General features: G+C 39.3%; 1 protein-coding gene and 1 long non-coding RNA gene across 2 annotated transcripts; one reads left to right on the top strand and one right to left on the bottom strand.

Moving 5' to 3' along the window:
- The first annotated feature begins 206 nt into the window (after nt 1–206).
- LOC139156545 (uncharacterized) lies at nt 207–9,021 on the top strand. Its single transcript, XR_011557331.1, has 2 exons — nt 207–530; nt 8,133–9,021. It is a non-coding gene; the product is annotated as an uncharacterized lncRNA (long non-coding RNA).
- POFUT2 (protein O-fucosyltransferase 2) lies at nt 6,853–22,696 on the bottom strand. Its single transcript, XM_070732314.1, has 9 exons — nt 22,473–22,696; nt 19,913–20,163; nt 19,252–19,396; nt 17,816–17,923; nt 17,289–17,355; nt 16,292–16,417; nt 11,936–12,116; nt 10,199–10,322; nt 6,853–8,976 (listed from the first exon to the last, which is right to left on the bottom strand). The coding sequence occupies exons 1-9, from the start codon at nt 22,622–22,624 to the stop codon at nt 8,823–8,825; spliced, it is 1,308 nt and encodes a 435-aa protein (XP_070588415.1). The 5' UTR covers nt 22,625–22,696; the 3' UTR covers nt 6,853–8,822.
- Between the last annotated feature and the right edge of the window lie 1,395 nt (nt 22,697–24,091).

Genomic DNA, 24,091 nt, shown 5'->3' with positions numbered 1-24,091 from the left:
ACGCACACGGCGGGATGGGGGGGGGGGTGCAGGGAGAGGCCGCCTCTCGCCTTTCATCCCACTGCGTTCCACATTGGGTGCCACGCCGCGTAAAAGGCAGCTTGCTCCACCAATAGCGTGGAAGACAGAAGCTTCTCCCCCCTCCCCCCAGGCCTCTAGGGTATCATTGGATTGGAGGCTGGCGTCTTTTTCCTGCCACGCCTTTCAGTCCCTCCTGGTTCCCCCCCCCCATACCTGTCTCTGCAACGGTATTTCCGTGCAAAGCACCTCCTGCGCAATGAGCTACGATCTCAGTCCTCGGGAAACTGCCTTGATGGCCCAAGGCTGCTCCGAAGTCCTAAGCTCTAGATTAATTATTTTATAGTTTTAGATAAGGGCTGCACGTGCACGCGCATGCATATTAGAGTTCATCGTGAATTACAGCATCACGTGAAAGCACTTCTAAGGACTGGAATACAGTACTACGGGCAAGCCATGATATGAGGGAAAGAGAAGAGCAATTGGACATTTTCTGTTCCTGTGACGAGAAGGTGGGTACAATAGTTTTGAGAGGATGAAGGTAGGAGAAAACAGAAACTGAAAAAGGAAATAGGCATCTTATACAAATCTTCTCTTGCACTGAAACTTGTCACTTACTTCAACTGTTCCTCCTGGGGCTTGTTTCCACATGCCTGGAACCATCTGGTTGCCCTCTTCTGAACTTATTCAGAAGTCAGTGTCATTCTGAACACATGGCAACGACAACTGGTTGTAAAATTTAAAATTCACTCCCACCCACCTCTTTTTTTTTTTTTTTTTTAAAGATGGTTGAATTGCATTGATGATTCATGACTATTAAATGCTATTACTACCAAACAAGAATTATTTCATCCGAGGGAAAAATAATTAACAACAAGAAAAAGTGCACACAAAGATGTGTGGTGTGGTGTATATAAGAGGGTTATCCAGAAAGAAAGGTTGCAAGACACATAGCTCTTGCAGGGAAGTTGGTATTACTATCATGTAACGGGAAGCCAGCAGAAGTCAACGAGCAGTGTCAGTGGTCAGGCGTTGTGGTCTGGCGTTATGGTGACAGAAATGAGCGTCCTCATTCTGTTTTCCTCCAAGTGTGAAGTGCATGCTATAATACGCTACCTGAATGCTAAGGTCATGAACACTGCGGTGGTCCATCACGAAATCATTTCAGTTTATGGAGAGGATGTAATGTCAAGACAGTATGGGACAAAATGGGTTCTGTTCACTAAATTGAAGAAACACCTTGGTGGAAAACACTTTTCCAACATGTTCCCGCCGTTCTGGCTCATGGTCCATCCCTGCCTGGTGGAGCCCAGGGGAAGGGCCTTCTCTGTGGCAGCTCTGGCCCTTTGGAACCAACTCCTCCCAGAGATTCATGCCGTCCCCACCTTCCTGGCCTTTTGTAAGGCTCTAAAAACACATCTTTGCTGGCAGACCTGGGGTTGTTGAGCATTGCCTTCTTGCTCCGGCTGATGGTATGAGTTAATGATTATGACTGGATTTTAGTTAAATTGTTTTTAATTTGGGGGGGTTTAGATTAGGTTTTACATTGGGTTTCTATATTTTGTACTTTATATTGATTATATTGTGTAAGTCGCCCTGAATCCGCTGGAGAAGGATGGCCTAAAAATCCAATAAATAAATAAATACTCTTAACAGCTCTGTAATAGATCTTTAGCTGAGGATTTATGAGGACTTTAAAAAATTTTTAAAAATTGACCTGCTACTTTTGGGAAGAGGAAAATGCTGCAGAGAAAGATATCCCAAAATATTGATATCAACAGAGCAAAAGAGCTGTTGAATCAGACTTATAGATAGGAGCACAAGAAAAGTGCTCAAGTTGGGGATCTGGTTACATTATCCTAGGCAGCATGGTATTGTGACATACTGTTCTAAGCTAAGGCACTGCAGAGTGTTCACTCTGGTGCCTTTTAATGCCTTCCTTTCAGGAACATTGCTAATGTGTGACACTGCCCATGTGATAAAGTGTGCATAAACAGCCTTTTTAAAAAAATGTTCCTATTGGGACATCCAGAGTGCTATGATAGTCTCCCTCTTTAAACATTTTCAGATGCTCTGGTTGATTTTTATGTATGCTATGTACTTGCAGATACACTCTGAAATTTGGTGACAGTTTATTTGACTTGGTTTGGCAACTTGCTTTGCACATATATTGTATTTTAGCTCATTTTATTTTATTTTTTTTCCTAGGTTTTTACCCCTTACAAGTTTAGATGTGAAGTGAGATAAAAATCGTCAGAATATTAATTGAATTTGAAAAATACAGTTAAGAGATGGTTTGGAATCAAAGTAATTTGATTGCAGAAGTACCAAAGGAAACATTATAGTTTGGAGGGTATCCAAGTGTATGTACTGGTGTCTCTATTATGAGTGGAATAAAAGTAAAAATTTAACATTTGCGCATGAATAAAACATGATGGATGAGTCTGCTATCAGAATAATCGGCTTCAGACTGCTAGATATCACTTGCACTAAAACATGCAGATGCTGGAAGGATTTATGACGCTAGTTAAGTAAGGTGTCTTGTAAATTTATGCTACACCTCAAATCATGGAGACAAACATTTTTATTATTTTATTTTTATTTATTTATTTGTCATGCAAATATAGTATTGTATTGTAGTATGTTTAACATAATATAAGTATAAATTAGAGATCGAAAAGATAAAAAGACATTAGGACAGGAACGGTAGGCACAATGGTGCACTTATGCACGCCCCTTACACAGACCTCTTAGAAAAGGGGAGAGGTCGACTGTAGATAATGTAAGGTTGAAGATTTTGGGATTGGGGAAAGAAACATTACAATGAATGGTGGAATGAAAGTATATTAAGTTAAGGACAAACTACTGTGATAGCAATAATTACTGAGTTAATTCAAAAGTAACAGTAAATAGGACGACAACATTGTCCTGGAATAAGCAGCATTACCCCAATACTTTGACTGATTATGTGCCATTAGGTCAATATTAACTCTTGGCAAGTATATAGACAGATGTTGTCTAGGACAGTCTGTCCCCAATCCAGTCTTCCAGATGTTTCAGTTGTACATCCATCGCCATGATAACTGAATCCATCCACCTTGCTGCGGGTCATCTTTTTTTGCTTCCATCTTTTCCACCATTGTAGACTTTTGTCAGGACATTTTTGGAAATTAGTTGGATGCTCAGAGAATAAAATTGAAATTTAGGATTTGTCTGAATAGAGACTGGAAATGTTACTTGGAATTTAAAAAAATGTCTGGAATAAAACATGTATCACATTTGATAATTTAGTTTAATGTTGACAGTATTAGAATGACATCTGATGGAATAATAGCCTGAAAATGGACTTTATAATTTCTGAGATTCCAGTAACTTTTCCCATTTCTAAGAACACAATTAAAGGATTGAGCTGGATCTGATCAAAGGCTTAAATGGTTTGCTGTGATAATCAAGGGTCTGAACTAAAAAAAATGAGAGACTGTGAGTTTAGTTCTTTCTTAGACATGAAAAATGATTGGATTATTTTGATCCACCCATTCACTTTCAATTCAACCCACCCACTGGATTGTTCTTCTCTAGGCAAGAGGATGCAGTAGTTCTTGTCTCAAGTTGTACAAATAAAGAAGAATACAAATCTAATAAATTTCCCTCCTTTAGTGACAAACCAGATGCCTCTTAGAAAAACATTTTCCTAATTGTTTTAGCAATTGATACTGAGAAATATAATGTATAATCAACACAGCCTGTGAAAAGGTTTGCATCTCAATTGGAAACCAAGGACCCAGAGTATGGAGGAAGAATGGAGAGGCACACAGAGCAAGATGCTTGAAGTCTAGTGTGAAGTTTCCAGTCTATGTTCATTTGGGGAGCCATGACATCTGCTGGTGTTGGTCCACTGTGCTTCATTAAGTCCAGGGTCAATGCAGCTGTCTTCTGGGAGATTTTGAGAACTTCATGCTTCCTTCCAAAACCGAGCTTTATGGGGAGGCTGACTTCAATTTTCCAGCAGAATAGGCACCTTCCCACACTGCCAAAAGCACCAAAACCTGATTAAATGACCATGGGATTATGTGCTTGAGTGGCCAGCAAACTCACCTGACCTGAACCCCATAAAGAATCTATGGGGCATTGCCAAGAGAAAGATGAGAGACATGACATAGAATAATGCAGAAGAGCTGAAGGCCACTGTTGAAGCATCCTGGTCTTCCATACCACCTCAGCAGTGCCACAGGTTGATATCTTCCATGCCACGCCATATTGAGGCAGTAATTGCTGCAAAAGAGGCCCAAACCAATACAGTGGTACCTCTACTTAAGAACTTAATTAGTTCCGTGACCAGGTTCTTAAGTAGAAAAGTTTGTAAGAAGAAGCAATTTTTCCCATAGGAATCAATGTAAAAGCAAATAATGGGTGCAAGCCCATTAGGAAAGAAATAAAAGCTCAGAATTTGGGTGAGAGGAGGAGGAAGAAGAAGAGGAGGACAGCCATTGCTGAAGGAAGAAGGTGAGGTGAGGGGAATTTAAAAAAATCCAAAACTTTAAGGCTTAAAAAAAAAGAGGGACTGAGGCGGCAAGGAGGAGCACATGCCTCCCATACACCCGGCACGAGGCTGCCTCCCATACATTGCGCCAGAGAGAGAAACCCAGGTGGGCATGAGGAGGGAACCTCCCGCTCCTTTGACCGAAAGGTGGCTGCTGCTGCTACCTGCTTCCTCTTCCTTCCCATGCTGAAGGGCTCCTCTCTCTTCTTGCTCGCTCGCTTTGTAGCTAGCGCCTTTCCTTCACTGTAGTGTCTCCTCGGTTTGGCTGAAGCCGAGTTGATCCAGCCGGAGCGAAGTGCCCCCTTTTGCCTTTCCGTGGGAGGCAACCTCACGCCAGGTGTATGGGAGGCACCGCGAGGGAGTCGCCACATCGAAGTGGTTCATTCCCTTTTCAAGCGCCCAGAGAAAGGAAAATACTTCGTTCGCTCTGGACTGCCAAAGCCTCCTTAAGTGCCGCTCTCAAATCCTGGGAAATTTTTCCAAGCTCGGGTTCTTAACTAGAAAATGGTTCTTGAGAAAAGGCAAAAAAATCTTGAACACCCGGTTCTTATCTAGAAAAGCTCTTAAGTAGAGGCATTCTTAGGTAGAGGTACCACTGTACTGAGAACATATGCATGCTTATACTTTTCAGAGGTCGGATATTGTTCTATGTACAATCCATTTTTTATTGATTGCATGTAATATTTTAATTTTCTGAAATGGTGGATTTGGGATTTTCATGAGCTGTACTCCATAATCATCACAATTATGACAAATTATGGCTTGAACTATCTTTCCTTGACTCATGTAATGAGTCTCATATACAGTATTACGTTTCACTTTTTAGTTGCATTACTGAAATAAATGAACTTTTGCACAATATTCTAATTTTTCGAGCTTCACCTGTATTTCATGGGAGAGGGTCAAAAGATGGCAAAAATGCTTTTGTATAATAATGCCATTTTTCAACTCTTCTTCACGTTGAATTTCTACATTCACATATTAGCTAATCATGAAATACCTTTACTAAATAACTTTGAAGCTTTGTTTCTAATCGTAAGCTAGTCCCACTTCCAAATGTTGCTACTAACATACTAACATTTGTGGGAATTTAGCACCCACCCCTCTCCTAGGAAAATGAAATATTCTTGGAAATATTAAAAAGGCAGAATATTATATTTTCCCTAAAGGAGAAATATGTTTCACGATAAACTCAGAGCCTCAGCTCCCTGTCCCCCACCTCCACCCCAGTAGATATTTTCGTGCCAAGATAAAGGCTGGGCCAGCTTATCTACAACACAAAGGACATGGGCCTCAGGACATGATAGAATTAGCCCTCACTCAAGATCAAAACCAGGACATTATTAAGCCATAGTAGGAATTGCCCAATGCCCCTTCATTACATCATCGCCCAACAAGATTCAACTAGACCTGGGACAATCTACAAAGTTGTCCCTGCATGGCGCCATGAGAGTCTGACAACCAATCAGTGTACATTTCTTACACAGGAACAGGAAGCTCCAAGGCGGGGCCGGAGAAAGGATATTGGTTAGGGGCCGGTTAGGTCCCACAGTTGGCCTTCTCCGGGTCCCGTCGACTAAACAATGTCGGCTGGCGGGACCCAGGGGAAGAGCCTTCTCTGTAGCGGCCCCAGCCCTCTGGAACCAGCTCCCCCCGGACATCAGGACTGCCCCCACCCACCTTGCCTTTCATAAACTTCTTAAAACCCACCTCTGCCATCAGGCATGGGGGAACTGAGATATCTCCCCTTGCCTATGTAGCTTTATGTATGGAATGTTTGTGTGCATGTTTTATATACTGTAAAGTTTTTTTAGGTTTTTAATGTAAAATTGTTATTTTAGACTTAATATTAGATTTGTCATTGTATACTGTTTTATCACTGCTGTGAGCCGCCCCGAGTCTGTGGAGGGAGGCCTACAAATCTAATAATAATAATAATAATAATAATAATAATAATAATAATAATAATAATAAATCTCTCTCCCTCTCTCTTTCTTCCCATTTGGAACTGAACCCAGATGGATATTTCTTCCAACACATTTAATATTGACGCCAGAAAATAGCGGTATGGAGAGGCAAATGCAACCTATAACCTAAGAATTTAGTTGTGTGAAACTATGATTTTATATTGTATCTGTAATATTCAGAAAGACAGCAAACCTATGAATATTTTTTTTATTGTAGATCATGTTACATTAGAAAGAAGTAGAAATATAAACAAGTGAACACACCCGCTTATCATTAAATGTTTCACGTAATAGAACTGAAAGAAAAAAAAATAGAGCAAGCCCAGATTTTCATAGCCAGGACTATTTTATTATTGGCAAATGTTCATTTATGGCACTTTTAAAGTAAGAGTTTAGAAAAGAGGACAAGAAAAAAATAGTTTGAAGATAGATACAGCATTAAGACAGTTTGCTTATTGCTTTTAGAGAAGATTCTAAGACATGTTAAATACTGACACTACCTGATAAAGACTAATGTAGTTAGTAGCAAATTAACAAAAAAAAGAAAGTGTGTATAGGATAAGTAACTCGTCATGAAAAGTATGAGAGTGAGTGAAAGATTGCTATTTTACTCCAACAGTAAAGAATATGTGTCACTTAGGATTGAACTGTTGGGTTCTTGATATTCTCTGAGCATATTTCACCACAGATATTTCCTGCACTGTTATTTTACTTGATAGTAAAATGTCTGCAGAAATAAAATATTTTAGAAAGATAAAACTGTTCTAACCCTACGATATTTTTGAAAAAACCGAAAATCCAGATAAGGAATGTCTATAAACCCATTTTGCTTTCATTCTAGTGCCCTAGTTGACCTCTTATAACTTGCCAATTTCTTTTTTCTGTTTCTGCTAAATTACAAAGAATGCCAAGTTACTAGAAAATGGATGCAGATAACTGCAATTTGCAGATATGAATAGGCATAACCTTGTTTTTATAATACCAGCTAAGATGCCTACCTTATTCAAGAATATTTTATATAAAGGTAAAGTGATTCTGTTACTCAAAATAACTAGTAAGTTTGCATTTGATTTTCTGAGACAAATATGGATAGCAAGGCATAGTTTAGTAAATTAACTTGAAGCAGATGACATAAATGAAAGAGACTAATTTAGACCAATTTAATATTTCAATTTACTACTTTACTAGGACATCCAATCTCTGTTTAGCCACATACACCTTGTACTTTCCTCCCAGTTCTCAAAAATGGAATTGCAAGTTTTTACACACTTCATTTAGTTATATCTAACATATTGCTTTTGTAAACAAAATCAGATCCAACAAAAATGTTTTAGAAACAATTTAATTGCATTAGAATATATTATCTGATCAAATTTAAATGGGAGACATCGATATGACTTCTTCAAAGAGCTAAAATTAGAAATGTATGAATCCTTGAAGTATTTTTTGCTTTGATCAAAGCCATGACTGAATCTTTGGCTGTTTTGCAAAGTGTTAGGGATTTGTAGCTCCAAAGGTTCAGCCCAGCCAAGCTGCCATGCCATTTGAGGGCTTTTAAGGGTCACTTAAAATTAAATAAAATTTCAATTTCAATTTTCTTTTTAAAGAATTGAAGCCTTTGAACTATGGTGCTGGAGAAGACTCCTGCGAGTCCCTTGGCCTGCAAGGTGATCCAACTGGTCAGTCCTAGAGGAGATCAACCCTGACTGCTCTTTAGAAGACCAGATGAAGATGAAACTCAAATACTGTGGTCACCTAATGAGGTGGCCCAGAGTGAGAACAGAAGTCGAAGATTATGTGAAAAGTTGTGCCACCTGCGCCACCAGAAAGCATAGGCCTGACAGAAGGATTCACTGGAGAAGAGCCTAATGCTAGGAAAGATCCAGAGCAAAAGAAGAAGGAGACGACAGAGAACAAGGTCACTGAAACAGTCGGGCATGAGCTTAAATCGACTCCAGAGGATGGTAGAGGCCTGGAAGAACGTTGTCCATGAGGTCGTAATGGGTTGGATACAACATCGCAATTAACAACAACCAAAATGTTCACTTCTGCTGGATCTTCTGGTGAAGTGAACTGGTGCAACTTGAAGTTTTGATTAGAGGCAACCTCTTGGGATAATTTTTTTTTGGAATTACAGCCATAATACTGACCACTGTAAATAGTTTAAGCAGCAGCACCATTCACATTTATCACCAAAACAGTGAAAAAAGGAAACATTTTAAGCCAATTTCTTGCCACAAAAGTAATTGTTTAATTTCTTTGGTAAGTGGCAACTGAAGTTCCACTGTCTGAATATATTAATATTCAATTTTCCAGTGAGTTGGCTGTTCACAGGTTTTCTCATCATCTCCACAAAATCTGTTGTAAGTTGTTTTGGGGTCAAATCCCAGAATTTCTCTTTCCTCATGAATGCGGAAAGAAAATGTTGAGACTGAGGTTCCTATAAAATATCTGTGAAGAGAAAATATCAGTGAATAAAGAAACATATTTCTAAAATTTTTGCTAAGTTTTCTATAATCCATTATTTATTTTATTTGTAAAATTTACTGGCCACCCATTTTATATCAGTAATGCTATGCGAATAATAAAATAATTCAGTCTTGCCAAACATATATATGTTCTAGATTTATCCACATATCCATCAATACAAAATAATAAAGTGACCATGTTAATAAAATAATAGACCAATCACAATAAATCAAAGCACTACAACCAAGAGTATCAATTCCTATTTCAAAAGCTCTCTGAAAAGTCTCATTTTGATTAGCCTGTGGAAAGCCTATACAGTAATGTAGAAACAAGCAAATACAAGTGCAGGGGTTAGTATGTATCATCTAGCACCCAGATCAACACATTCTGGACCGTTTCTGGGTAGTCTTCAAATGTACTGTATATCTGTAGTTTTATATACAAACACTATAAAAGTCCAGGAATAAGGCAAAGGAATCTCTTGTGGATTTTACCCCACAAACTGTTGCCAATTCTGGGAGGGAAAAATGCATTGAGCCATCACTCTCCAAAGACTTTTCTGTAGTCATATTCATAGTTTCCTCTAAGCTGAGCAGTGAGCAATCGCTCACTTAAAGATCATCATCAACTCAGAGTTTTCCAAACCTGCTCAGAAGCCGAGAGGGAAAGAGTGAGAGGGAAGGAGAGAGAGAGGAAGAGAGGAAGAGAGAGAAACAGATAGAAAAAAGAGAGGAAGGAAAAGAGAAAGAAAAAGAATGGGAGTAAGGAAGAGAGAAAGAAAATCAAAATCTAGTTTGAAACTAGCTCAACTATTTAAGTGGCATTTTGATATTGATAGAGTTGCCCTATTATGAGCTCACGGTTATAGACACACAGTACAGTATTTTATTTTGAAATACTCTGAGGCAAAACAGGGTGGGTTTTTTGTTTGTTTGTTTATTTATTTATTTATTATTTCTGTGCCGCCCGCTCAGACACTATACTTTTCCGCCCCCCCCCCAAAAAAAAATAATTAGAGGGAACACTGGTCATATTGCTAGAATAGTATCATGGAGTGCTGTTACCTTCCCACTGAAGTGGTGCCTCTTTATCTACTCATACTGACATGAGTTTTTTACTGCAAGGATGGCAGGAGCTGGGGCAAGTGTGTGTGTGTGTGAGAGAGAGAGAAAAAGAGAGAGAGAGGGAAGGAGGAGGAAGATACCTGGCATGTGCACATATCCATTGATCAATAATTGCTATTCCTCCATCTTTATACAGCTCTATTTCCTCCCGAGTAGGTTCAAATCTCACCATCTCTGGAAGAAGTGCTTTTAATTCTTCAACCTCTGGAAAATATATTCAATTAACATTCTTCAGGTGGCAAATTTCATCTTATATGAAAACATTTTTTTTGCTTATTTAACCGTTTAAATGAGAGGAAAATGATGCAGCAAATTTCTGTATTAATATCCCCCCCTTTCATTGTATAACCTATGCCAGTGATGGCAAACTTATGGCACGGGTGATACAGGTGGCATGCGGAGCCATATCTGCTGGCACATGAGCCATTGACCTAGCTCAGCTCCAATGTGCGTGTGTGTGCTGGCCAGGCGTTTTTGGCTCTGGGGGGGATGGGGAGGGTGTTTTTACTCTGCCCTGGCTCCAGGGAAGCCTTTGGAGCCTGAGGAGGGCAAAACACGAGGCTACTGAGGCAATCAGAAGTTGGGAAACAGTCTGTTTTTGGCCCCCAAAGGGCCTCTGGGGGGTGGGGGAAGCTTTTTTTGCCCTCTCCAGGCATTGAATTATGGGTGTAGGCACTCGCACATGTGCGATAGCATGCATGCACGCTCTTTCGGCAACCGAGGAAAAAAATAAAATGTTCACCATCACTGATCTATACTTTTCTCTCCCTTTCCTTCCTTATAAAATGCTTTTTAAAAATTACGTTGCTAAAGCTTGGAACTTTTCAATCAATGAAGATCTATGGATATATCAAAGTTGGACAGTTCCCAAAAAGTCTAATGATGTACTTATGGAAGAATATTTGAACGCCAGACTCTAAATGTTGTCTTAACAAAAAGTGTGAATGTTCTGCTTTTTGAATTAATTCTGCGCCAAAAGAGAAGCAATATGTGACTGACTCCTTTGGGATTGGGCGGCATAGAAGTCTGTCTAACTAACTAACTAACTAACTAACTAACTAACTAACTAACTAACTAACTAACTAACTAACAACAAATAATAAATAAATAAATAAATAAATAAATGATGTACACATAGTCCTCAACTTATGACCAATTGCTTAGAAGCCATTCAAAGTTATGATGGACTCCCATTCAAAGCTACTTTCTAACTCAAGTTTCAAACTTATGGCAGCTGTAGTGGCCCTGCAGTTATGTGCACCAAATTTGGGGAGTTTCACCCTTATGACTGACCTCAGGGATGTGGTAGCGGTCAAAAACTTTCAGAAGAATCAGTGAATTCATTTAAACTGTGATTTATAAACACTTGTGAATAATCAAATATGGATCTCTTTATGAGTTTCTAGTTCACTATATAACAAACCCAGTGTGATTTGCATGGTCTAGATTACCATGCAGCACTGTGTTTGAGGCCACAGCAGACCCATACTGCACACACACAATGCAATTTACACAACTATTTTTCGCATTATCTTGTTTAGCTTAAGTAAGGAAGCGACAATAGAGGCAGCTGTTGCCCACTGAGAGGCAACTTAAAATATACCAGTAGGTATGGTAGTCTCTTATGCTTCTTTATGCATGGATCAAACCTAACACTTTTCAAATATGTTGTGTAAATTATTTTGTCCAGCTATGATTTTAACTTTGGCACAGATTAATGTGCATAATATAATGCTAAATGAACAGAATCTGTTTGTAACAGAATCTGTTTATAATGAATCAAAAATGTTTTGCTCCTTTGAGAGAAATATACATACCCTGCAGGATGGCATCAGTAGCTACAAAGACCTTCTCCAGCTTATACAACTTTTTGAGGTTTTGGATTTTCTTAACTGCTCCCTGAATGCTGGGCACATCGCTTCTGTGACCCCAGATGAAGTCTTTTCGTCTGAGATGAACACCAAGATATGGACCACCAATGGCTGTGCCCAGTTTTACCTAGCACATAAGAACCAGTACATGCTGAAACTGAAATAAAATGGCATTGATTCAGTAAGAATATATCTCTACCCTTGAACATATTTTCTGTAACACTCCTTAGAGTAATACATAAATTTGATGTATTTTATAAAGCTTTAATAGTCATAAATTGTCAATTTACATATTGGATTCGTATACAAATTTTTAACAATAGCTTTAACTAGGAAATTCTGTATATTGTTTCCAAATATACTGCTCAAAAAATAAAAGGAACACTCAAATAACGCATCCTAGATCTGAATGAATGAAATATTCTCATAAATACTTTGTTCTGTACAAAGTTGAATGTGCACAACAGCATGTGAAATTGATTGTCAATCAGTGTTGCTTCCTAAGTGGACAGTTTGATTTCACAGAAGTTTTATTTATTTGGAGTTATATTGTGTTGTTTAAGTGTTCCCTTTATTTTTTTGAGCAGTGTATATAAATATACATATTAAATAAAGAAATCCTTTATATCCTTTATCTACAGAGAACAATTCCATATTTGAAGATTTTGAGCGTACAGCACATGCATCTACTTAGTCCTATGTATAATATTTAATATATTTGTATATTACTTATTATGTAAACCACTTTCAATTGTGAGATGTAAGGGTAATATAAAAATGTCACAATCAGTTCCTAGTAAGAAACTGCAAGTGATATTGCTGTCCATTCTTCAACAATGCAGCACTTCTATTCAGTTATACTCATCAATTAAGTGCGATTGAGATGTGCTAAAAATGCTGTTTTTCATATAGTTTTCAATAACAGGCCTATATATATTGCCTTTGATATTGCCTTTGAATCCTTCAGCACATGTGTATATTTCCAGAGCTGAAAGCCTTTCAGATTTTGCAAGAATTCTGCATTTACGAATCTAGCAGAATGTATCACATTACTCAAAGTTAAATTCCTGTCAACAGAGTAGAATCAGAGTGGTAACAAGGCTATCTGATTTCTTGTAAGCATTATACAAACCCTTCTTGCAAGTACCTATCAGGCCTAGGAATGTTTTTTTGCTTCTGGAGAAACTTGGTCATTGAAAAATATGATACAGAGAGTCTTAAAAAGGACTCTGCTTACATATTCACAAAGTTGTATTACTTTCTTGAGGAAAAAAGAAAAATGGTACTTAATCACAGATATGAGAAAGTATGGCATTTTTGTGTCCTTCTTTTGAATGCTGCTTTTATTTAATCTTGCTTATGCCAAGTTAATCTTTCCTCAGACAGAAGAAGTATTCAGTCTCTCTCTCTCTCTTTTACCATAAATATTTTTAACAATATAATTTTTAAGCATCCATTATTGGATAAACCTCATTTCAAAAGTTTAAAAAGTTATTCAATAAATAAAACACTCCCTTCTTTCCTTGTTGTAATTATAACTGCCACAGAACTGATAGCAGTCTGTTTTTCCTATTTCATGATAACAGGTCCTTAAGACAGATCCTTTTTTAATAAACCAAGTAAATAAACCATCTTTCTCAAACAGTAGAATTCCTTCTTGAGCTATTTTTCTGACAAGAACATAAACATCTAAAAGAAAAGGAATAACGTATAATATACTTCTAGGATTAATTAAAGATTTAAATGAAATACCCAGCAGCCTAGCAATTTATACCCTGTTTCAAAAGAAGAAAAGTTATCATAGGCAGACAGATTAAAGTCAGTTCAGTGTCAGTTCAGTGAAGCGGTAGAAGTGATGTGCTGGTGTCTTGAAGCCATTAGGGTCTGGATGGGGGTCAACAGGTTAAAACTCAACCCTGGCAAGACCGAGTGGCTGTGGGTCTTTCCTCCTAAAGGCAATACCATCTGCCTGTCTTTGGTACTGGGAGGGGAAGAAATTTCCGCCTTGGATAGGGCTCACAACTTGGGTGTCCTCCTAGATCCACAGCTGAGGCTAGAACAACATCTCTCAGCTATTGAAAGCTAGGGGGGCTTTCACACAGGTTCGACTTGTCTACCAGTTGTGGCCCTACCTTGACTAGGAGGCGCTCCGCGCAGTCACTCACGCCCTCATCACCTGTCGTCTTGACTATTGCAATGTGTTCTACATGGGGTACCCTTGGAGAGTGTTCGGAGACTTCAGCTGCTGCAGAATGCAGCAGCGTGTGCAATAATGGGTGTACCAAGGTACACCCGTATTACTCCAACTTTACTCGCGCTACATTGGTTGCCAGTTGGTCTCCAAATGCAATTCATGGTGTTGGTTATCACCTTTAAAGCCTTAAACGGCTCAGGGCCAGACTATTTACGGGACTGTCTCCTCTCTCATACCTTGCTGTGGCCAGTAAGGGTGCACAGAGTTGGCCTTCTCCAGGTCCCGTCCACCAAACGTCGGTTGGTGGGACCTCGGGGAAGAGCCTTCTCTGTGGCTGTTCTGACCCTTTGGAACCAACTGCCTCCAGAGATCCACATTTGAGTTAATTATCTCTTTTTAAATATGTACTCCATTATAACACTGGAATGGGGTGAGAGCCTTCCATAGAAATATAAGCAGAGAACCCTTGGAGCAAGTAGAAGAAATATGTAGTATATTCTTCAGCCATAATACATTAAATACATGTCCAGTCAACGAAGCAGTGGAAGTGATGTGCCGGTGTCTGGAGGCTGTTGGGGCCTGGATGGGTGTCAACAGACTCAAACTCAACCCGGATAAGACAGAGTGGCTGTGGGTTTTGCCTCCCAAGGACAATTCCATCTGTCCTTCCATTACCCTGGGGGGGGAATTATTGACCCCCTCGGAGAGGGTCCGCAACTTGGGCGTCCTCCTCGATCCACAGCTCACATTAGAGAACCATCTTTCAGCTGTGGCGAGGGGGGCGTTTGCCCAGGTTTGCCTGGTGCACCAGTTGCGACCCTATCTGGACCGGGACTCACTGCTCACAGTCACTCATGCCCTCATCACCTCGAGGTTCGACTACTGTAATGCTCTCTACATGGGGCTACCTTTGAAAAGTGTTCGGAAACTTCAGATCGTGCAGAATGCAGCTGCGAGAGCAGTCATGGGCCTACCTAGGTATGCCCATGTTTCACCAACACTCCGCAGTCTGCATTGGTTGCCGATCAACTTCCGGTCACAATTCAAAGTGTTGGTTATGACCTTTAAAGCCCTTCATGGCACTGGACCAGAATATCTCCGAGACCGCCTGCTGCCGCACGAATCCCAGCGACCGATTAGGTCCCACAGAGTGGGCCTTCTCCAGGTCCCGTCAACTAAACAATGTCGGTTGGTGGGCCCCAGGGGAAGAGCCTTCTCTGTGGCGGCCCCGACCCTCTGGAACCAACTCCCCCCGGAGATTAGAACTGCCCCTACTCTCCTTGCCTTTCGTAAGCTCCTTAAGACCCACCTGTGTCGTCAGGCATGGGGGAACTGAGACATCTCCCCCGGGCATATACAATTTATGAATGGTATGTGTGTATGTATGTGTGTTTAGAAAATGGGTTTTTTTTAATGTTTTTAGTAGAAATTTAGATTTGTTATAAATTGTTTTTCACTTTGTTGTGAGCCGCCCCGAGTCTGCGGAGAGGGGCGGCATACAAATCTAAATAAATAAATAAATAAATAAATAAATAAATAAATAATTGAGTGCTCACTTTAACAGTTTAAGCCATCTACCTGAATTTTAATGACCAATGAACGTAAAAAATGGAGGCCTGCAATATTATGATGATGATGATGATTTATTAGATTTGTATGCCGCCCTTCTCTGAAGACTCGGAGCGGCTCAAAACAACAAAACAGTACAAATCCAATGATTAAATTTTTTTTAAAACCCTTAATATAAAAAACAGTCATACATCTCAGACAAACCATACATAAAACAGCACAGGGGAATCAATTTCCCCATGCCTGACGTCAAAGGTGGGTTTTAAGGAGTTTGCAAAAGACAAGGAGGGTGGGGGCAATCCTAATCTCCGGGGGGAGTTGATTCCAGGGGGTCGGGGCCGCCACAGAAAAAGCTCTTCCCCTGCCAGACGACATTGTTTTGTCGACGGGACCCGGAGAAGGCCAACTCTGTGGGACCTAACCGGTTGCTGGGATTCGTGCGGTAGAAGGAGGTCCCGGAGATATTCTGGTCCGATGCCATGAAGGGCTTTATATTGTTAAATTCAAAATCAATCTGTACATTATTTAAATTACATTACCTTTATATTTCTCCAATCTTCAGAGTACTGTGTTCTATCCTTTTCATCAGAAGAATTTAAATATTTAGCTCTAAACATGTCTCCCACCATACGGAGGTGTTTGGCAAACATCATACTTCGACGAGTCTGTTTGATGTAAAAATGTTATTGAGAATTAGTTTATTTACTTCAGCAAAAGTCTCCTAGAATATACAAAATTATAGGAAAATGAAACTGAAAGAAATAATTGTTTTATCAGTAAGGCTGATAGGAGTTTTTTTTTTTAAAAAAGAAAAGAATAATGGTTTCACGTTAAAAATCATGGATGACCAAATGTTTGGCTTGCCTGGGCCACACCAAATGAATAGGAATTGTCCTGAGCTACATATAAAATATGTAATATATTTATTGTATATAAATCACATAATAATAAGTTTACAATATTCAGGGCCATATTACTACCTGCCCAGGGCTCCATTTGGCCCTTAGATTACGGGTTGGACATACCTCTATTAAAAATAAATATATTAATCTAAAAACAATTTAAACAACAAGCTTGCCGTAGGACGTTTAGACAAATTAGAAGTTCTAACAATTGATGAAGAAAAAATATCTCCTTCCAATGGAAACACTTCAATTTTTTATTGAATTAAAAGAATTCAATTGAAAAAATGAATTCAATTGAATTAAAAGAATTCAATTGAAAAAAGTAGAAAAATTCAGGTGTAGTACATATTGTCTGTTTATACAACATCAGATTCTATTTAGCAATAGCAATAGTACCTAAACTTATATATACCACCACATAGTATTCTGATCAGTTTACAGTGTCAGCTTGTTGCTCTCAACAATCTGGGTCTTCATTTTACCGACCCTGGTTAATTACAAACAGCTGCTAAGGCTAATGCATAGCTAATCATAGAATAGGAGAATTTGGTTCTCATAAATAAAAACATTTAGCACATTGTGTATCAAAAATTACTATTATTATGCAGATAATATGAATATGACTACTCACATTCCAGTAGTCTTTGCCACCATAATGATCATGAAGAAGATGTTCAGCTCTGTCTAACATCACTGACCTATTAAAATGAAAAAACTAAGTAAGATAAATTAACACAGTTTTCCTCTGTGAACTCCACAAATATTGACTATGTATCCATGGCATTTTCTTAATAACTGTATTGAAGTGGATTTACTTTTCAGAATTTGTAGGTGCTCCAACATTGGAGGTTTTTAAGAGATTGGAAACCATTGGTCTGAAATTGTGTAAGGTTTCCAGCCTGAGCAGGAGGTTGGATAGAAGACCTCCAAGGTCCCTTTCTAACTCTTGTTATTCTGCTTTAATGATAAGAAAGAATCATGCCTCAATTTCCTATTTATATTATTTTCCCTTTACTGTACTTGTAAATTTGGGATAATAAATACTCTCAACACTAGTAAATTTGATGCATGAGAAAGATAATATTTCCCACTTTCTTCTTCTAAGCTAAAATAATATGGCAAATATGTGAAATAAAAAATTAATTCAGGAAGTCTTACCTGCTGGATAAATTCAAAAGCAAAGGGGCTACAACAGAAGCAGAACCCTGGACAGATAAACAAACCACCTTAAGGCCCCGAGTTTCTTCATAACCCCAGAACCATCCCCTATAAAAACAAGTTAATATTTTCATGAATACAAAGTAGAAATAAATCTGAAATAAATCTTGATAATAACTCAATATAAGTTGATAACTCAATAGTAACTTGGTAAAATGCTATGGCATAAAGTACAAACTTTCAGTGAAAATTATAGTATAAAGTACTACTTTAATATTTTCTTAAAATAAAAAGTTTAAAAATTCTTTAATTTACAATAAATTAACAATAATTACAATAAGAATTAGTTGAAGATAATAGTGAGCATGGACATAAACAAACAAAACTGCATTACAAGTTAGTTAAATGGAAAAAATACTGTATGAGTTTTAAACAAAGAATAGGAAAGTCGAATTTCACTTTTTAAAAAATTACTATCTATTATCTAAAAACAGTACAATTTGAATCCTTGAGAAATTGATTCCTATTTTTCTAATTCATTAAGGCAATTAAATGGAAGATGACCACACTGAAGGAAGATGTTATATAAAGAAAATTGTTTATTTAAAAACAATCAAATTTAAAATATTAACTAATGTCGGAAGATCTTCTTTGGCTTCTAAATGGACAAAGTGAAGAAGTAAAAAGCCAAGTGATAGGAGAAAAAGAAGGGTGCAATTTGTGGAACATAAATGCTCAGTAGGAGAATCTATAAATTGGGCTTAAATTTTCATCTCTTCAATTTTTGGAATGAATTTTTAAAAGCTGTATTATGTCTGTTTTAACAAAATAACATGGAATTGTGTTTCACAGTTAAATTATCATGATGAAATTAAGAGTGCTGTGGGGGGCTTTCAGATACATGCTCTCAGGGACATGTTCTCAAGGACAATACATAGACCTGGACTTTCATATTACTGTTCTTTGATTTGGATCATGAATTACTTAAGGAACTGACTTGACACATTATAAAAAATCTCTAAACTGCTGCAACCACTGGCTATCAGCAGGGGGTTATTACATAGATAATACATCTCGTATAAAACACTATTTCCATGTATCAATTTAAGAAGATGAGGACTGTTAACACCCCAATAGCTTACATCCATCCCTTCTTGTTGCTCTGCTTGTCGTATGGCTTTGGGCCCTGGTGGCTGAGATTTTGAAACTAAAATTTCATCTTCTCAGTTATGATTCTTTCACCTTGATATGCTCTTCTGAGCCTAAAAAGAGTGATTCTAAGTATGGGTAGTATACCTATCCCACAAGCTCAATTTTAAAATTTGAAATGTTTTTCTCCCTTTTTCTGAAATACTTCCCTCCTCCCTGGAAAACAAGGTTGGAAAATTTTTTTAGCTAGAGATTATGTTAATATAACAATATAAATATTAGCATACCTGTAGTATTTATCTTTGTCTGTTGAATACATATGTTGGTCAATGCATGGTCTCTCATCAATCTTTTCCTCCCATGTGCCCTCTTTCCATCCTTCAGCATAGTTTTGCAGGACATATATCTCATCAATAAAAGGACCACCTGACTCTGGGTAAAAATTCAAGATAAATCAGTACACAAATATTATCATATATCTCGCTACTGATAATAGATGTACTATCATAATGAAGGCATTGTAACCAGTAGATACAAAGTAGCACCACTAATGGTAAAGTAATTATCTTATACTTTTTGAAATGGAGATTTGAGGACCTATGTATGTTTAAGGAGAGAGCCACATAACTTACATCAGAAAGAAAATTCCAAATATTTGAAAAGTTAATAAAATTGTATTCTCTCCCTCCCCCCATATAATAATAAGCCTTTAACTACTCAATTCATGAACTTTGCCTGCAATCATTATGCTTTTCAACAGTGTAAATATATATCAAAAATTTTAAATGGGGAATGCATATGTTTGTACTGAAAAAGTTAAAAGATATGCATAGAGTTTGAATGGTGAAATAGTATCTTAATACACCTCACCTATCTTAATGCATAGAAAAAATTAGATGGAACTATACTAAGATTTCATATCATTGATGTTTCTAAAGCATATGTTACCTGCAATAAATTGTTCATACTCAATAACATGTATGTTTTCATTGAGGTTTGGCACATCAAAAAATTTAGACCAAGGAATTTGGACTTGATGAATTTTAGGAGTTTGCCAATGATAAAGACGTCCCCATGGAGGCAGAACCAATACCCATGCTTCAGTCTTCAACAAGGTCTTTAGAAGAGATGCAATTCGTATGTATACATCTCTACGTAGGTTGAAACCTTCAGGTGGATTAACATCATACAAAAGATACCTATAGAAAAAAAATAATATTACCAATACACTACTGTTAAACCATGATTTATAATCATTTCAATTTTAAAGCAAAGAAAAAGCTAAGCAATTTTGAAAGGATTCTGAATTCAGATATTTTGAAAAGAATGGTTGAATATAATGACATGCTGCTTTGACATTCTATGATGGCTTCTCTTTATGTAACATCTACTGTATCCTATAAAAATAAATCTCTGCTATATAAAAACACTGCATTTCTTTTTATGCTTTCTTAATAAATATTTTGTGTGCACTCAAGAAGGATAGTCATTGTATGAGTCCACCTTCTGCCGCACGAATCCCAGCGACCGATTAGGTCCCACAGAGTTGGCCTTCTCCAGGTCCCGTCGACTAAACAATGTCATTTGGTGTGTCCCAGGGGAAGAGCCTTCTCTGTGGCGGCCCCGACCCTCTGGAACTAGCTCCCCCTTGAGATTAGAACTGCCCCCACCCTCCTTGCCTTTCGTAAACTCCTTAAAACCCACCTTTGCTGTCAGGCATGGGGGAACTGAGATAACTTCCCCAGGCCTGTGCTGTTTATGCATGGTATGTTGTGTGCATGTTTTTTAAATTATCGGTTTTTCGTTTTAATTATTAGATTTGTATTATATATTGTTTTCTATTACTGTTGTGAGCCGCCCTGAGTCTACGGAGAGGGGCGGCATACAAATTAATTAATTAATTAAATAAATAAACAAATAAATAAACAAACAAACAAACAAGTGTGCTTTGGTATAGAGATATTTTGCACTAAAACATGCTAATTATTACTATTGTTGTTATTATTATTATTATTATTATTGTTATTAATTAGATTTGTATGCCGCCCCTCTCCGCAGACTTGGGGCGTCTCACAGCAGTAATAAAACAATATACAGTAACAAATCTAATATTAAAAGTCTAAAATAACAAATCTAATATTAAAAGTCTAAAACCCACATTATTTAAAAAGCATACACACAAACTTACCATACATAAAACTACATAGGCAAGGGGAGATATCTCAGTTCCCCCATGCCTGACAGCAGAGGTGGGTTTTAAGGAGTTTACGAAAGGCAAGGAGGGTGGGGGCAATCCTAATTTCCGGGGGGAGCTGGTTCCAGAGGGTCGGGGCCTCCACAGAGAAGGCTCTTCCCCTGGGTCCCGCCAGCCGACATTGTTTAGTTGACGGGACCCGGAGAAGGCCAACTCTGTGGGACCTAACTGGCCGCTGGGATTCGTGCGGCAGAAGATTAATTAAGTCTATGTCTCCTATTCTTGTCCATAAACTTTACAAAAACAATTTTCTTTTCAGTTATTTAAAATCTCAATTTTTGCGAATATTCAGTAATCCTAGCTAAGATTTAAATACCATTATTGGTGTGGTATTTATATACCATAATAATTAATATGTTGCACTACAATAGTAAATGCTATTTTCACTACTGAATGAAACATTGTTCCTGTGCCCATCAAAGCAGTAGTCAGCAACTGGTTGTCTGTGACCACTGGTGCTCTGTGAGAAAATTTTGGTGGTCTGCAGAAATATTATTTGAATTTCTTAACAACTGCAGTGATTCACTTTCATAACTGTGGCAAGAAAAGTTGCAAAATGGGACAAAACTCAAAAATGTCTCACTTAGCAACAGAAAATTTGGGCTCAAGAGGTGAACTGTTTGTACTTCTTGGGAGATACATTTGAGTTAGCTGTTATGCACAAACACCTCCAACCCATCTATTGTTGGCAGAGGCAATTCTGGGGATGAGCTGTGGAGGGTGGAAACAGAGCGAATCTCAACATTAAACAAAACAGTCTAAATCAGTGTTTCTCAACCATGACAACTTGAAGATATCTGGACTTCAACTCCCAGAATTCCCCAGCCAGGGAATGCTGGCTGGGGAATTCTGGGAGTTGAAGTCCAAATATCGTCAAGTTGCCAAGGTTGGGAAACACTGGTCTAAATCAAAAGAGCTGTGACTTTTGAAGAGACTGTTAAGTTTCCCTCATTGGGCCAGTAATAAGAGAAGAGGCTGAGCGGGGGAACCGGATCAGACCCTGAGGAATTAAAGCTACCAAGGAGGGAAAGAAGCCACAAGCAGGAGGAAGCTCGGCCGCGCTCTCGCATCCTCACAAACCGACGCTTCGGGCTTTTTCACTGCAAAAAAGGAAGCCGCCGAAGGACGCGGCCTGGCCTCCCCCAGCCTCAAAGAATGGCCCAGGCCCCTAGCCTCCGCGATCCGCCAGTCAAGGAAGTACGGGCCGCCTGCAAACGCGCCCCTCGGCCCCGCCGCTTGCGCTGCTTCTCTTACCGTCTGAAAGACGCCGCTACGGCAGCGGCGGGCAGGGAGGAGGCGCTGTGGCCCGCCTGGAAGGCTTCGAAGGGCGCCTGGCCGGCGGCGAGAACCAAAAAACCGAGGACGTAAAACAAGCGGAGAAACCCACAGCTCCAGCGCAGCGCCATCTGTGGCTTCTGCTACCGGGAGAAGGGGCGGGCTCAGTTGGTCTGAAGGCGGGCAGAGAAGGTCCGATGCAAAACCTGGCTTGAATTTTGGAAGACGAGGTTGTGTTTGACGGAGAAATCGGCAGGTGTCGGCGTTTTCGAGTGCAGCACCCTAACCACAATACACTTTATCGCTTCTTGTTCTTCTCTTTGGGGCTGTTATAAAGGGAGAATTGCAGGGTTCCTTTAGTAGCTGTTAAAGAAGTGCTTAAAGCAGTGTTTCCCAACCTTGGCTACTTGAAGATATCTGGACTTCAACTCCCAGAATTCCCCAGCCAGCATTTGGTGGCTGGGGAATTCTGGGAGTTGAAGTCCAAATATCTTCAAATAGCCAAGGTTGGGAAACACTGGATTAAAGAACTGTGATTTTCACTACTGTTTTGTTCCCTTCTGGGAAAAAATAACCAACAGCAACAGAGGGTTTATAATTGTGATCTTCAGTTAAAGTGACCAGATTTTTACATTGGCAAAGAGGGACACCATTGGGGGGAGGGCCGGGGTGGTGGTTCTTGATTAAAAATTTGGTCTACATGGAGAAAAAAATTCTTTTTCTCTCTTCCTGCCTCCCTTCATATTTCTCTTTTACTCTCTCCCTCCCCTTCTTTCTCTCTTCCTCTCCGTCCCTTTCTCTTCCTTCCTTCTTCCTGCCTTTCTTTCTCTCTCCCTTCCTTTCTATTTCTCTCCCCCCTTTCTTCCTCTTTTCTCTCTTCCTCCCTTCCTTTTTTCTTTCTCTTGCTTCTTCCCTTTCTCTTCCTTTTTCTCTCTCCCTCTCTTCCTTTCTCTTCCTTTGGGGAGGGTGGAGGAAGATGAGGAGGAGGGAGAGAAGAAGGGGCTCAGGAGCTGAGCCGCCTGGCCTTTCGCACTGAAGGAGCTGGCCAGAAGGACTCCCACGGGAGGCGAAGGAAGAGAACTTTCCGAGTGCCAAGACTTGTCAAATGCCCAGTTGCTTTGGCTTTCTCCTACCGGCTGCCAGCTCTGCCTGCCTCTTCAGGGAGGGGCCCGGCTCAGCTGGACTTGGAGGCTCCCACCCGTGTTATCCAGGAGGGGGTCTAGGCCTGTGGGGGTGGCTTGACGGGAGACTACCCGGCCTGGAGCTGGTGACTGCGGCAGTGACTGTAGCGCCGCTACCTCTGCCTGGCAGTTGATCTTTTAAAAAAGCGGGACATTTTTCAAATGCCCTGGGACGCGGGACAAATTATCCGAAAGCGGGACTGTCCCGCCAAAAGTGGGACGTCTGGTCACCTTAGCTTCAGTGAAAAGGATATTGTTGGGTTCTCTTGGGTGTGCAACAGTTGTGTAGGGGTAGAAGACACAAACAATGCTTTGGTGCTGAAGCACTTAAAGTACCTGCCCAACACAATTTTCAAGAGGGAGCAGCAGTAGTAAATGCCCATATCTTGTCATCACTCCACGGACTGCATTGGCTAC

The sequence above is a fragment of the Erythrolamprus reginae genome, chromosome 1 (assembly GCF_031021105.1).
Source record: "Erythrolamprus reginae isolate rEryReg1 chromosome 1, rEryReg1.hap1, whole genome shotgun sequence".
Classification (NCBI taxonomy): Eukaryota; Metazoa; Chordata; class Lepidosauria; order Squamata; family Dipsadidae; genus Erythrolamprus; species Erythrolamprus reginae.
Note: the sequence above shows the minus strand (reverse complement) of the source record. Positions and strands in the feature narration are given on the sequence as shown.

What these genes read in the sequence shown, in the direction of transcription:
- POFUT2 (XM_070732314.1), bottom strand. Translation starts at nt 22,624, where the DNA reads ATGGCGCTGCGCTGGAGCTGTGGGTTTCTCCGCTTGTTTTACGTCCTC. An exon ending in GTATGAACAATTTATTGCAG is followed by an intron (nt 19,397 to 19,912) that starts GTAACATATGCT and finishes ATTTTTACCCAG; the next exon opens with AGTCAGGTGGTCCTTTTATT. An exon ending in CTTTTGAATTTATCCAGCAG is followed by an intron (nt 17,356 to 17,815) that starts GTAAGACTTCCT and finishes TCATTTTAATAG; the next exon opens with GTCAGTGATGTTAGACAGAG.